Below are 15062 nucleotides of genomic sequence, written 5' to 3'. Positions count from 1 at the left end.
AAAATTATGTAGCATGGTATCATACAAAATGTTACTAGAAGAAATTTAATAAATTTAAATGATTTTAATTAAAGGGAACCTCTTCGGCAATTTTCATCTAAATGAAAAATTACAATATGATTATAAAGGTCTAAATACTGGATACAATAAATTTTGGAGCACATGGCTGATTTTTTCAACTAGAATATATTAACCAAAATATTGCAATTAATTTGTCACACTAAACGCTTTTTGATGTGTTTTATAATGTAAACATTTTTCTACAATTTATTTTTAAAAAAGGAACGGAGAGATTACAGTGAATAATTTTACGTGAAATTACAATACTATTCTAATGAATATTACCACAATTTTAAGAAAATTATTTTGAAAAAGTGCATTTTTGCTTAGAAAGCATGTAAAAATTTAGCATTATAGCATATTTACAAATAATCTATATAAATATAAAGTATATATTTACTAATAATTTACTAATAATGAAACCTAGCCTACTTGCTATAATAATTATTTTTTTAAGATAAAAACAAATGTAAACTAATTTATATAAGTACTGATTGATTATTATTAAATTGTTCAACAAATTGTACTTTTATCTTACATTCTGAAATTCTTTTAATCTATTCTTAATGGTCTAGAGCTGAAAAAAGAGGAACAAGAAATATATTTTTTGTACTCCATAAAATATATTTATAGACCAAGAAATATTAGAAAAAAATCCAGTTTATGTAACAAATGGAATATAGTAATGTAATTTTACATTAATAACCATTATGAACATTAATAACCAAATATATACGTTCAAAAATGCATTTCCAGAAAAGAAATATTTAAACATTATTAAGCACATAAAATTTAAGCTTTAATAAATACTTAAGCACATTAAAATTATTTATATATATATATATATATATATATACACAAGGGAAATGACAGGTGTGCTGGCTACAGCAATCATCCATCACAAGTCAATTGAGAGGATTAACAATTATGAAATATGACTAATATAATCATATAAAGTAAAAGAAGGTAGACTCAAATATGTGATGCACTTCACAATTTTTCAAGAGGCAAATACATTTAACATACATTCTAATGGATTCCTGCTGCTATGTTGCCAAAGAAACAAACGCAGAAAATAAAAATACACACAAAAGATTCCTACCATATCAAAATATTATTTAAAAAAGTTACATGAGAATTCATTAAAACCATAAAATTTACAAATTCAACAGCATTGATTAATTACTTAATGATATACTTGTTATTTACAATGAAAAATTGAATAAATAAAAAATTAATTCACTTAATTCTTATGAACATTTACAACATATATATAGATACAATTAGTGACTAGGATCAGTTTTTAAAAATTCTTTATACTGTTCTTCATTCATTAAGTCTTTAATTTCATCTCCATTTTTTATTTGTACTTTAAAAAGCCAACCTAAAACATGTTAAAAACAATAATTAATACAATACTATGATATTTTGTTTAACAGAAGCAAATACAATCTAAATAAATTTCCTAATATGGTTAACAATGAATCATAAGCTGAAAATGATCACTACTAATATTTTTAATTAAAATGAAAAACAATATTATCCTCTTTTTTATTTAATGACATTTAATAAAGCATTTATTGCCACACAATAAAAAAAGCTTCAAATAAAACAAATTAAAATATCAGGTTGTCTAAGTATTGAGCCTTTGGAGGCCAAAATTGAGAATAAATTTATGTTATTGGGAAAAAAACATTATGACCTTTTTTATGACTTGCTGCCACTTTTTCCTGGCAATACCATAATCCCATTGCTATATAGAATTTCTGTGGTTTCTGGTCAAAAAATTGTGACACGTTGTTTACACAGGCCTCTTTTGAAACTAACTTAACACCATTCTAGGAGTTTTCCACAGTCTGAAACAAATGATAGTCTGATAGTGCCACGCCCAGGCACCAATTTCCTTGCGACAATCCCCTCAAACACACAGCATAACTTTCCTCGGCATCAGCGTGGGCTTTGCCACAAATTGGAGCTTCTCCTCACCTCAACCACGATCTTTTTCGAACATTGTTGTCATAAGTTATCTATCTACTTTTCATCACTCATGATCAACTGCTTCAGAAATGGTTTGATTTCATTATGTTTCAGTAGAAATTCACAAATAGATATTCGATTGAATAAATTTTTCGGAGTCAGGCCATGCGGCACCCAAACGTTGAGGTGCTTTACAAGATCATTATAAAGAACTTTTATTATAAAGCAAACTAAATAATAAAACAGATTCTATTTTCAGTACAATATGTAAAGCATAATGCAAGGACAAGCACTTGTAACAATAAGCAATCAATAACTTACTATACCCTTGCAGCAAGATATAAATGGGAAGAAATAGAAAGAATGGTTCTCCTTAAACATTTTGGAAACATTTTTGCATAATGCAACAGCAGTTCAGCCCAATAGTAACAATGTACGAAAGATGTTTTTTTTATAAATACATTGCACATAAAATTTAGAGGTGAACTCTTATTTCATCCACAAATAAAACACTTTCTAACCTTTGGATTAGTTTTACACACGTTTTTACATACAAAAATAAAATGACCATTTATCAATTGTGTAAAAAAACTATCATAATCCTAAAAATTTCTCGTAATTTTGAAAAACTGGCAAGGTAATTTTTTCACATTTACCAAAATTTTTAAAACAACGGAGCATAATTTTTTTTTTTTAATGTCATGAATTCAGTCTTCGGGCTCATGAATACTTTGTGCACTGTTGGTTTATACTTACTTTTCACATAACCCCCAAAAAAATAATCCACGTCAAGGTCAAACTGCACAATCTTGGAGGGCTATTTACATCACTGTTTTGTGAAAGAATTCTGCCATTGATACAAGTCATACATATTGTATGCAATTAATTAATAATTTCATTGAACAAATGGTATTGCAAGCCTTAATGGAACCACATGTCTGAATCCATATTAATCAATTTTGACCACAAAAACTGTTTCATCATGCAATAACATTTAGCAGTCGTAAGCACTCAGCTGTATTGATTTAGAAAAAAACTTATGGCCCAGTACCTCCAGGCTATTAAATACATTAAACCCTGACATGTTGCAAATGAATTACTCATGTGTAAAAAGAATTAATGAAATGTCTTAGATTTTTATTACCCCACCAGATTCAACAATTTTGCTTAATGCACACAAGAGCTGAAAATGGAGTTCATCAATGAAAATGATTTCTTGCACACATCTTTGTCAACTGCTATGTATTCAGACACAAAATCAGCAAACATTCAATGCTGCCTACAATCTATTTGCGTCAAATTCCTGAGTCAACTTGATCTTATACAAATGTAAAGCCAAATCTTTCCTTGTAAGCGTGGCGAGTGATGACCTTGGCAATGCCTAATTACTGCAAATGGATGAAAGTAGGCAAACTATCTAGAATCCAAAACTAATGGAAATTTTGAATTCTGGATTTTCAAAATGGGGGCAATATTCTCAGTAGAATATGATGATCTGGCACACTGTAGACATCTGTAGAGCTTTTCCAGACTCAGTTTGTTCAAATTTATGTACTACACTGCAAATTGTATTCTTAGTTGAGCAATTGTGCAGAAAAAATCATATAGTTTGTAAAATATGTTTTTTATACAACACAGAATTCTACATTTTAAAAATCTGGGCATACTGTTTTGCATGGACTACTTCATGAGTAAAATTATGTTCAACGAAAGATAGAATCCATAAATCAAACAACTGGCAGTTATAACCAAACATCTGGTAGCTCTTACTGGAAAATCGGTTGTACGGTTTGCTATACAATTTACATTAATCATTTGTCCCCACAAAAAAAAATTTAATTATAAAATGTCTTATTAAATTTAAAAAATCTGCAGAATGGATTATCTGATTTTCACAAATTAAAAATTAATCAAAGAAAATTCATGTAGTTATTGTAAACAGAAAATGACTGTGAGCGAATCAAAATATCATTATGCAAAAATTATGGTGTAAAATACAACATGCCCTCTATTTAAGCTTCTACTTCTTTACAATTCTACCAATTACAGACTCAGTAACTGTATAAATTTACACCTTTAAGTATAAAACTTTTCTACCTTTAATATAATTTAGTAACTACATACAGTAATAACAATTAATGCTAACTACCTTTCTCATAACAAGACTGGTTAATAAGTGCTGGTGTCTCTTCAACATCTTTGTTTTTTTCAACAACTTTACCACTAACTGGTGAATACAATTCACTGGCAGCCTTCACACTTTCCAGTGCCCCAATTTCATCTATTTGATAAAGAAAAAAAAGAAGAAAAATCATCAATAACAATCTGAAATATACTAAATTACATTACATTATTATTAAATTAAATTACACTACTAAATTACATTAAAATTATCATACAGAGGTGTAATAGCAGGGTTCATAAAGGAAAAAAATCTTAACCAAAATACTTCCAATACAAAATACAGTTAAAAATACAAAAGAATTAACAAAAGAACTACTAATTAAATACTGAATGAAAAAACTAGGGGTAAAAATTAATAAGCATTAAAAAATTATAATTTTTTTCCTATAACGTAAATTCTGAAACTGAAGCATTTATTTTTTATTTTAAGAACCAGATTTCAGGTCCTAGTGGGCAAGTATGCTTCATTCCTTACGACTTTATTTATCACACTTATTGATCATATTGTGCAATAAATTCTCAATAACAAATGCTATGCCAGTTTTAGAGATCACAGAAGTTGAGAGGTGCTACATACAGTTTTCTTCATTAGAGCTAAGTGGTAAGAGCATGTTGGCACAATGAGTATAAAAATATATACCCTACACTACTAAACAGCATTTGTATGTGTCCCCCTTAGCTTAACACCAGAATGTACCGATTACGGAAGATCTGGATTCATGTCTTGTAGTGGTCAGGTGTATATTTGTTATATATTGATATACCATATATATATATATATTTCATGATGAATGGCCTAAAGAGTGGGCTGCAAACACGCATAAGAAAAAATTGGCAAAATCATCAAATTTTTAATTTGAAGCTATGACTTTCACATAAGTTTACATATCACCATCAAAGCTTGTAGTCAAATCCATTCTGAGATACCGTCCTAAAATTATTTTTTATCTTTTAGCGCATTTAATTTAAGAGTGGTATTTAAAAATTTTTTTTACATATTCTTTATTTATGTGATCATTTTTCTTCATAAAATAATGAACTCTAACCAAAAGGTAGGCAACAGAACATACCAACGATCACTAGCGGAAAATCCTGATTTGTTAGTATCAATTTCATAATTTAAAAAAAAAACATTTTCACACAATTTTGGAGTCCAATAATCCAGTTCCAATAATCAGCCACTTGAATTTCAATCAGTCAGCCAGTTCAAAGTTTTTTTTGCAGACATTAGAGGTATTTTAATATTTTTATGCAAAAGAATTCCAACTAAAATATTAGTAAACTGAGACAACCTTAAGTAACAATAACAAGCCTTTTGAAGATATAATTTCCTCTTTTATGTTCACTATTTACAAGTCGAAGGATCTAACAGATAATTTTTCAACATGAAAAATGTATGAATCACATTTTTCACTGAGAAATAATTTACTTAAATAACTGGTAAAAAATAGATAAATAAATAAATTCCTTAAGAATTGGTGACTTCATTTGAAATGTACAAATGTTTAAGATAAAAGTAGACCGAGCGCTACTTATAATCTAGCACTAACTCAAGTCATTACTTGTGAGAAAAACCACTGCATGAAAATACATAACTAAAATACACAAATAATTCTTCTAAGAATTATCTTCGATACTTATATGCAAAATGTACAAGAATAAAAATTTAAATGAATATAATAACTTACCTTCTTTGTTAATAATAGTTCCAATTTCTGGAAGCTGGGCATAAACAACATCACCAAGAGAATCCTAAAACACAAAGCACTACAATAAAAAAAATAAATCAATAATTAGAACACTAAATGAAAAAAACTGAATAAAAACACTGAACCCCGTACTCTAATGATTAAGTACAACACAAGAAAAAAAAGTTATATAACTTTCATTCAAACAAATACTTATAGCTTCAGCCTAATTAAAATTTTACTGTTAAAAAATCAGAATAACAAAATATATCTTTTTCTTACACACTACGAAGAGGAAACATTTTCTCATTTCTATTTTGCTTTCATTTCATTTTTGAATCCCAGCGACCACCTAATGGGGCACAAGACATGTCAGATTACCTGTTTAATGTAGGCAGGAAAGCAAAACCATAAATTCCAAACAAAACTAAGTGAAACATGCGAAATGAGTAATATCAATTACTACTGCCATGTCCAAACACTATTACAGCCATCTATAAAATCATTCTCTTTCGTAAAAAAAACAAAAAACAAAACTGGATTAAATATGTTTTAAATTTATCCAGTAATTTCTTAAATTACAGGAAAAAACATATATTTAAACTTTCTCTGAAGCAAAGTCTATGATATTGAAAACAGTCTGTAATATTTTTAATGCTATAATGTTCTAAGTTCTTGATACAGTTTACAAATTCATAGATGTAATACAAGTAGGTACTGTTAGTATATTAATTCTTCTAAAGACAGACTCTTAATATGAATGATTTTCCATAACTTCTTTTTAATGGAGACTTCAGGTAGGTAGACTCTAAACTTACTACTCAAGAAATTGAAATCAATTATCAATTAAAGATAAAAGTTTAATTATCAATTAAAAGATAGTTTTATGTATGACTAAAACAGAATCAACACACCATGTGACAAGAGCATTAAATTCAGATTATAATTCATATAAATTTAGAATTTTGAAGAAATCTACCATTGTCCATATTCTCACGACTTAATTTACAATTTTTAGTTAATTACTCAGGCAATTCAATCAGGACCAAAAAAATCCTTAAATTTCAGAAGAGAATGGTTAGAATTTTAATAAATAATCCTAGGAGGCTATCTTCTGAGCTGTTTTTTTTTTTAATAACTGAATAGTTTGAAGCTTCTCTCTTAGACTTAGTGTAGCACACTAATAAAAGCTGTGATCAATATTAAGATTAGCCAGCTCCCAATCAACATAGTAGAAAGAATAGATACTTTTTACAACCCAATTCACATTGACAATCTGGTCTTGCTGCCCGCTAGTTTGAACTGAACTAGACTTGCCACAATATTAAAATTAATAAAAATAATCAAATCCATAAACACAAATTAAAATTTATACATACATGTATTTCATATACAATAATATAATTAACATATTTTACACTACTACAAGATAGATTCAAAAAGTTCCCAGAATTAGTTTATTTTTAAAAAACTGCTCCTTACATAAAATGTTTTATAGTACACTTCCTTTGAAGTAGTTTCCTTCAGCTGCTACACACTTTCACCAACATCTATAAGGTGGTTGGAAACATCCCGGGAATCCATTTTACAATATTGTTTCCAGTTCCTTCATTGTACTTGGCCATCATATCATCGGTGATCTTGTATCTTTTCCCCTTCAGAGCATTTTGCAAGCAAGGAAACAAGAAACAATCAATTGGTGCTAGTAGAAGAGTATGCTCCAGTTATTATATTGTGTAGTGCCATATGTACTACTATTTAACAAATATGGATCACTTGGGCAAAAGAATCCAATTTTTTAAAGCTTTATATTCTTATTGCATCCATAAAAAATAAAAGATATCAATGTACATTTCCTGTTCATTTGCCCATCAGGAATGAATTCATAATGAACAACTATACCTATACCCTACAAATAAAAAAAAATCCAACTTTTCCTTTGTTCCTATCAAAATCAAACTTCTGTAATCACACAGACGTTGTTGATTTTCATTGTCATAATTGGAAATCTCTGTGGTTTGTACAAAAAAAAACACAATCTTCTGTTATAATGTTAAAAATCATCTCCTCTAATCATCTTGCTCAGAAAATTTTGATCATTATCAGTCATAATGATGTCTCCTGCTAGTGTGATGCGAGTTTCTTTCTCTAACATTCTTGGAACAATGTGTACTGACTAACATCATTCAAATACAGATCATTATGGATTACTACAGTAGCTTCTGACATTAAAATTATTATTTCCTTGGCAGTTTTTCTTCTATTATTTCAAACAACATTTCAATATTTTCTTCATTTGCACTCACTATAAATAACGTCATCTTCAACACGACCATTATTAAAATGTTTATGCCAATCACAAACTGCTGTTTCTTTAGATGTTTATTCAAGCAACATTAATATCTCTGATAATGATATTTTAAGTGAAATTTGATGTTCGTGCACTGTAAATTACTGACATTTTTACTGCGATATGTGATATGAAATAAACATCTTTAGTATTGTTATAAACAGGAACTAAGTGATGTGGCTATATAGTTACATAAAGTGTAGCACAACATAAAAACAGACATTTTGTTATTATAATTGCTATTTTAAAATGTATGGAGCAATTTAAGAAACCTTTTGTACCTACCTTGTATATATCTAGTATGATAAGTAGATATAAGAGGGTGAATCAAATATAAACGGTAATTTTTTTTAATCAATTTATTGATTAATAACATACACAATTCATGATTTCACCATTTCTCTATATAGTATCCTGCACGATCTACACACTTTTGCCAGCAATTTGAAAGCTTGAATATTCCTTGTTTATAAAAAGTTTTAGGATGTCAAACAACTGCGCATGTGCTCCTTGACGTCTTCATTGTTTTCAAATCGTTTCTCTCCAAGTGTTTCTTTGAAGGGCGCAAACAAAAAATAGTCACAGGGGAGACAAATCTGGTCTGTAGGGAGGGTGATTGAGGGTTTCCCAGTGCATTTTTCCAATTTATCCCTTGTAAAAATTATAGTGTGTGGCCTGGTGTTGTCATAGAGCAGGATGACATCTCTGATGTACATACTCGTCTTTTGTTTTGGTAGGCAGCTTTTGTTGACTGTAGCAGCTAGCAATAGTAAGCCGCATTCACTGTTTGCTGATTGTGAAGAAAATCAATGAGTAAAAACTCCCCTTTGACTCCAATGAATCAAAAAATATCATTATAAGAACTTTTCCTGCTGACAGATGAGTTTTGTCCTTCACTAGGCAGCACGAACGATGTGTCTCAAAAAATCATCCCCTTCTTGCTCAAATCGATTCAGAAGTCTCTTCCAGATCTCCAACATGATCTGTTTTTGGTTTTTGGTCAACAACCTCAGAACCCATTGAGCACTAATTTTTCTAAAGATCTTGGGCACCAATTATGACTTTTGTTTTTTAAACTTTCTTGCCTGTCCTTAAATTGTCTGGCCCACATATACACTCAGTTCTGGGACAGTGTAGCGTCCCCAAACTGTACCTTTAAACAAGTTAAAGTTTCCATGGGTTTAATGCCTTCATTAATTAATAACTTTATGATTATATGTTGTGCAACAGACAACGGGACTTCTTGCTCACTCATGGCTGTACTGATGACAGAACAGAGCGGAGGAGCTAACCAAGCTGGTTCCTGCACTCTTAACACACCGAACATTAATCCCCCAATCCACCATACAGCTTAGAACTGCTTGCTGCGTAGAATAGCAAAATTACTGTTTAAATTTGATTCATCCTCATGTCTACCAAAAGATGAAAGAATGATTAATTAACCAAGCACTACCTTATTACTGAGTTTTTAATTTAGTGTCAAATGATTTTTTTATGTGAATCCTGGCTTATAAATTTAATTAACTGTACTGTTTCAGAATTTTAAAGTATTTGATTGTATACAGGATATTTACTGTAAGGTGTAACAACTTCTTTTATCAGCAAATATTATAAACGTCACATAACAAAGTTTGGAAACAAACTGTTTAAAATTAAAATCACATAAAATAAAGAAAAAATATAAATTATGTATCTAATGAAAAGTTAAATTTAAAAAAATTAAAAGATGGTAAATAGGAAAAAATTACATCAAATAACTGTTCAAAAACTGTACTGCCTGCTTTTTGTTTTGTTTCGTACAAACTAAGATAAAGGATTAGTCTACAGGAACATTTTGCAGTATTAATCAGACTACAACAAGCATATTTAAAAAATTTAATGATTTTTTAATGATCTAAAGTGGAAGTAACTGGAATGGGAAATAGGTTAAAAGCACCTGCCTTCTACACTGCAAGCAGTTAACCTGATAATACCATATAACTGTTCGGTCTCCTGAAAATGCTAGAGGGACAAATAGTTCTGCAGAGCTCTCGGTAATCAATAAAACAACATTCACTATCACTGAATATGCTGGATAGATGAATACAATGCTTACTTCAATTATCACAATTTTTTTTCATCATATAAATACAAAACTGTTCAGAAAATTCTGCTAAATAACTACACAAACTATCTTGTTTTCTATAGAAAATTCATTTAAATGTCATGTAAAAATTAACAACTATTTCACATTTGAAAAATGAAGATCATTTCCAGTTAACAGGATATATTAACAACTTAAACTATAAAATAATGGAGTCTTCTAAACAACCTAATCAATGCATTGTGAAAAAACTGTTCATTGTGGAATGATAATTCCTTCAAATTGATATTTAATCAATTGACACTGTTCTTTCAAGGTAGGCATAAAAATAGTAACAGTTACAATTACTAACTTATCTTATGACAGTCATACGTGTTACGCCTACGTGATAAAGAAAGTAAATGATACCTGGGCATAATGAGAGATTCCTACAACTCCTACATCTCCCTGAACTAAGACCCATTCATGTTTATTGGTATATAGTCTACCTGAAAAAAAAATTTATACATAAAAAATCAGCTGTTCATTAATACAGTCATCAATGGAACTGGAGCTATATATGCGAGTATAGCCCTGCCAATACAGTATAATCTAGGAGCATGTGTTTATGCAATGTAAGTCTTAAATTTACCTCCAATATATTCTCAATATAAAAGATCACAAAAGGATATAAAGATTTATTTATTAAATAACTATTTTTACTTATTTAAATAACTTACAGATTCAATTGAGGTCTCATTTCATAACAAAACACACCAAGTTTTGACTCGCATAGTTCATTGGTATCAAAATCAGCCACCAGCACTGTTAAAAATGGATATATTTACTGATGCAGAACAGATATATTTACTGATGCTGTCTCTGTGTGTTTTGGTTTCATGGGTTTGTAGTCAGCAACTGCAATTCAACATAATTTTTGAAGATAGTATGGTAGGGAACCTCCTAGATGGCATACGATTTACTCTTGGCACCAAATCTTCATTGAGACAGATTGTTCTGTTAAAACATACAAAATCACCAGGACACTCATGTGTCCCTGAAACTGCCAAACAATTGACATGCATCGTGTGAGACTAGTAAACAACTTTTTAGTGTGTATTAAGTAAGTGATTGCAATTGAAGCCATACAAACTAACCGTGGTTCAACACATTATAGATGACAACAAAGTTGCTCAGTTGCAGTGTTGTGCGGAAATGATGGATAGAATTTCAGACGATAAATTTTTAGTGAAAGCAGAGACTGTATGGCCTGTTCTTCTTCCAGAGGCAACTGTAAATGGCATCATTTATCTGGACATGTTTCAAAATTTTCTAATTCCTCAGTTAGATGATGATGACCAAGATGGGTGCCATTGCTATCAGCAAGGAGGGGCACCACCTCACTACCATCTAGAAGTTTAAGATTTTCTTGATACTCGATTCTCAGGTTGGTGAGCTGTCATGAAGGTCCAATTGCATGGCCACCTCACTCCCCAGATTTGACCCTGTTACATTTTACTTGTGGGGTTTCATTAAAAATCGGGTTTACACCCTTGCCTGCTGATCTTGTTCAGGTAAGACTTTAAATTAACAATTCAGAGTAGTCACAGTCTGAAAAACAGAGTATGACTACTGGTATAAAGATATATAGACATTATTTCATCACTGAATTGGAAAGTAGTAGTAATAATAGCGGTGAAGAAAGTAATAGTGAAAAAAATCCTTGCACAGACTAAAAATTGGCCCAACCACTTGGTTAAAAGTTTATGTGAACAATCTTTTTGGTAAATATTTTGTTTCTGTTCTCATACAATTACATGTTTATTTATTCTTTTTGTTTACTCATGTAGACACCCAACAAATTTATTTACTATATTTGGAAATTCATAAATGTTGTAATCATAAAAAAAAATGTTTAAATGTAAATAACTGACAGGGGAAAAAAATTAGATAAATCAATTTAAGTAATCTAAATTTATAATGTTTTATTCGTGTTACACAGTAATTTGAAAAAGTAAGAAATGAATGTAATTACTGCCTATAATTTTTTTTTTTTAATTTTGCCTTTAAACAAAATTTACCAACACTTAAACCTGATATATATCAGTCACTGTACATTGTAGCACTATGATATATTACACTAGACATAAGAGAAAAACTCATTTTTAGGTAGTATGACTTTTTTTTACAAATTAATAAAAAAAAAAGGAGTAATTTTGAGTGATAACTTCATCACCTTCATTTTATTCATACTTTAATATACTGCAGTAGATATACTTAGGATCAAGGAAACACAAGATCTAAATGTCAGAAAGCAGGTGACCTGTTGTATAAGATCAAAGTCCACAGTTTTTATTCAATACTCTACTCAATTAGCAATCAGTTTTGTGAGTTATGGTGGCCTGTTCAAATGCTAATCAGTTCTATGAAGAAAGATTAGGGTTAAGATTAAGGCTAGAGTTAGAATTAAGTTAAAGTTTCGTGAAGAGAGGAATAAACCATAAACTAACCTTAACAGTTGTCAGGAGTCAGCCATTGAAGATGACAACTTATAGTACTCTTCATAAGGTGATAGATCGTCATACACATGACACATAACATGGTACATGTGGTGTAGTTTCTCTCACTGTAGTGACTAAACTTTCGTTTGAACAAAAATTCTGGAAAATGTCCTACAAGATTTATTATAAGTATTGCCATATCATGGTAATTTATCCCAAAACTCTCTCCGCAGAAAGGATTAGCATCTGAACAGGTCTCCAAAACTTACAAAACTGATAGCTAATTGATTAGAATACTGGTAACATGGTGCAGGCTTTGACCTTTCATGGATCACCCACTGTCCAAACCTTTGTTTCTAAGATCTAAGAGTAGATCTTCTATTTTCCTGACACTAAACATATCAATTATGCTTCATACTCTATTAAAATTATGAACAAAATTGAAGATGATCAAGTAATAGCTCAGAATTACCAACATTTTTTTTTATAGAATGATTCTTTTAATTAATAATAAAAAATTACTAAAAATCATTTTTTTTTCTATTTATAAGCTTAAAAAACCTAAGGTAAAAAAAAAAACTGGATACAAAGCATTATGTCTAGAGACATCTGAAACTTATCTCATATGTTCAATATGTATTCTTGGATGGGCAGCTGAAATTTTAAAAGAAATTAAATGGACGAATATTCTAATTGGAATAGTTAACAGAGACATTCTCTCAGAATACGAGGTATATCATTGCAACATCCTTCAAAAGCCAGTTAAAATTCTGTAGCAAATCTTTATATATGTTTTTAAAAATAACATATTTGTTTGGCAACATGTTAACTGCATAATTGAGGATGTATTAGGAAGTATAAATATCAACCCAATAACATCCTATACTTATCCTGTGTATGTTCCTGGGATATAACCACGAATAGACAATTTTATATTCTGGATATCTAACATCATACAGCTTGTCAGAGAATATCCATTGGCTGTCTAATGCTCAGACATCCATTTATTAAACTGAAGGTGTTATGCTGTGTATATAGACTTTGTTTCTTTGATGAATTCAACCTTTTAGGAATTTTCTACCTTCTTTTACAATTCAGCTTCCATTACTAATTCCTAATTACTTTTTGGGTTTGGTATTTTTTGGTTAATACAAAAGATAAAACAATAGAAAAAATAAAAATATTTGAGGCTTAAGTATAGCCTACACTGACAGGACCAACCTGCTTCTGATTTTCAGGTAAAAGATAATATTTATTTTGGGAAATAATAACCTTATAATTTGAAAATATTTATATATCACAATAAAATAATACATTAGTTATAAATCGGAAACAGGAGTTTCTGATTAAGTAATTTATCATCTGCAGTAATTTTCCGTAAGTATAGTCCTAAATAAGGTTTCAAAAAACCTTAAGCAAGTATATTCATTCTCTGCACACTGTTTTAAAATAGCCTTTAGGAAAACTATAATTCTTTTAAAAGATGGTATCCAACAGTACTTTCAGTAACTCTGACGATGAGCTACACAATTTAAAAATGAATTACCGTAATGTACAGTTTGTTAAAACTTCAAATTGAGATTTCATCAATATAATAACAACTTATCCCAAACAAATAAGTAATTATCAGAATTGATTATTTAAATTAAAGAACCTGTAAACAACATAAATCATACAACTACACAATAAAAAAATAATTTACGTAAAAATAAAACTAACCCTGTACTTCTGAAGAAAGGCACCTTAGGAACTGAGACTGAGCTAAATTTTTATTTCTAATCGTCCTCAATGTTTGACAAGAAAAACTATTATTGAATACATGAGTAATCAAATTAGTACGCAATATTTGCCTACAAAAGTAAACCATATTTATCGAGTTTACCAAGAGCAATCACTAAACTAACCTCCGATACAGCGTAACACCACGTGAAACATATAGATTACTCTTTGATCACCATGAAATGTTATGACAAAAATTGACCAATGAAGTTTATCTAATCCCCCCTACGAAGAAGTTATCACGCGGGTCAATCCAAAGGGAAACATGTTTGCGGTCATTTCATAATAATAAAAAAGGACGTGCACGGGAGCATTATCATTTTGATTAAATAATTAAAGAAATAAACATGCTGCCCCCAACAGAGAGGTCAAAGATTGATCATAAATAACACAATTTTTTTATTGAAGTCGAATAGTACAACGCAATAACCGACATGATTGCATATCTTTTTCAGTGATAA

The 15062-nt window shown here is 29.9% G+C and overlaps 1 protein-coding gene across 1 annotated transcript; it reads right to left on the bottom strand.

Moving 5' to 3' along the window:
* Positions 1-1155: 1155 nt before the first annotated feature.
* On the bottom strand, positions 1156-14798 carry ppl (glycine cleavage system H protein, mitochondrial). The gene is made up of 5 exons (XM_075373486.1): positions 14542-14798; positions 10751-10830; positions 5910-5973; positions 4187-4318; positions 1156-1444 (listed from the first exon to the last, which is right to left on the bottom strand). Exons 1-5 carry the CDS (start codon positions 14687-14689, stop codon positions 1344-1346), a joined length of 525 nt encoding a protein of 174 aa, XP_075229601.1. The 5' UTR covers positions 14690-14798; the 3' UTR covers positions 1156-1343.
* Between the last annotated feature and the right edge of the window lie 264 nt (positions 14799-15062).

The sequence above is a fragment of the Lycorma delicatula genome, chromosome 8 (assembly GCF_047948215.1).
Source record: "Lycorma delicatula isolate Av1 chromosome 8, ASM4794821v1, whole genome shotgun sequence".
In the NCBI taxonomy this organism is placed as follows: domain Eukaryota; kingdom Metazoa; phylum Arthropoda; class Insecta; order Hemiptera; family Fulgoridae; genus Lycorma; species Lycorma delicatula.
The sequence above is the reverse complement of the archived record's forward strand: the minus strand, read 5'-3'. Positions and strand labels throughout refer to the sequence as shown.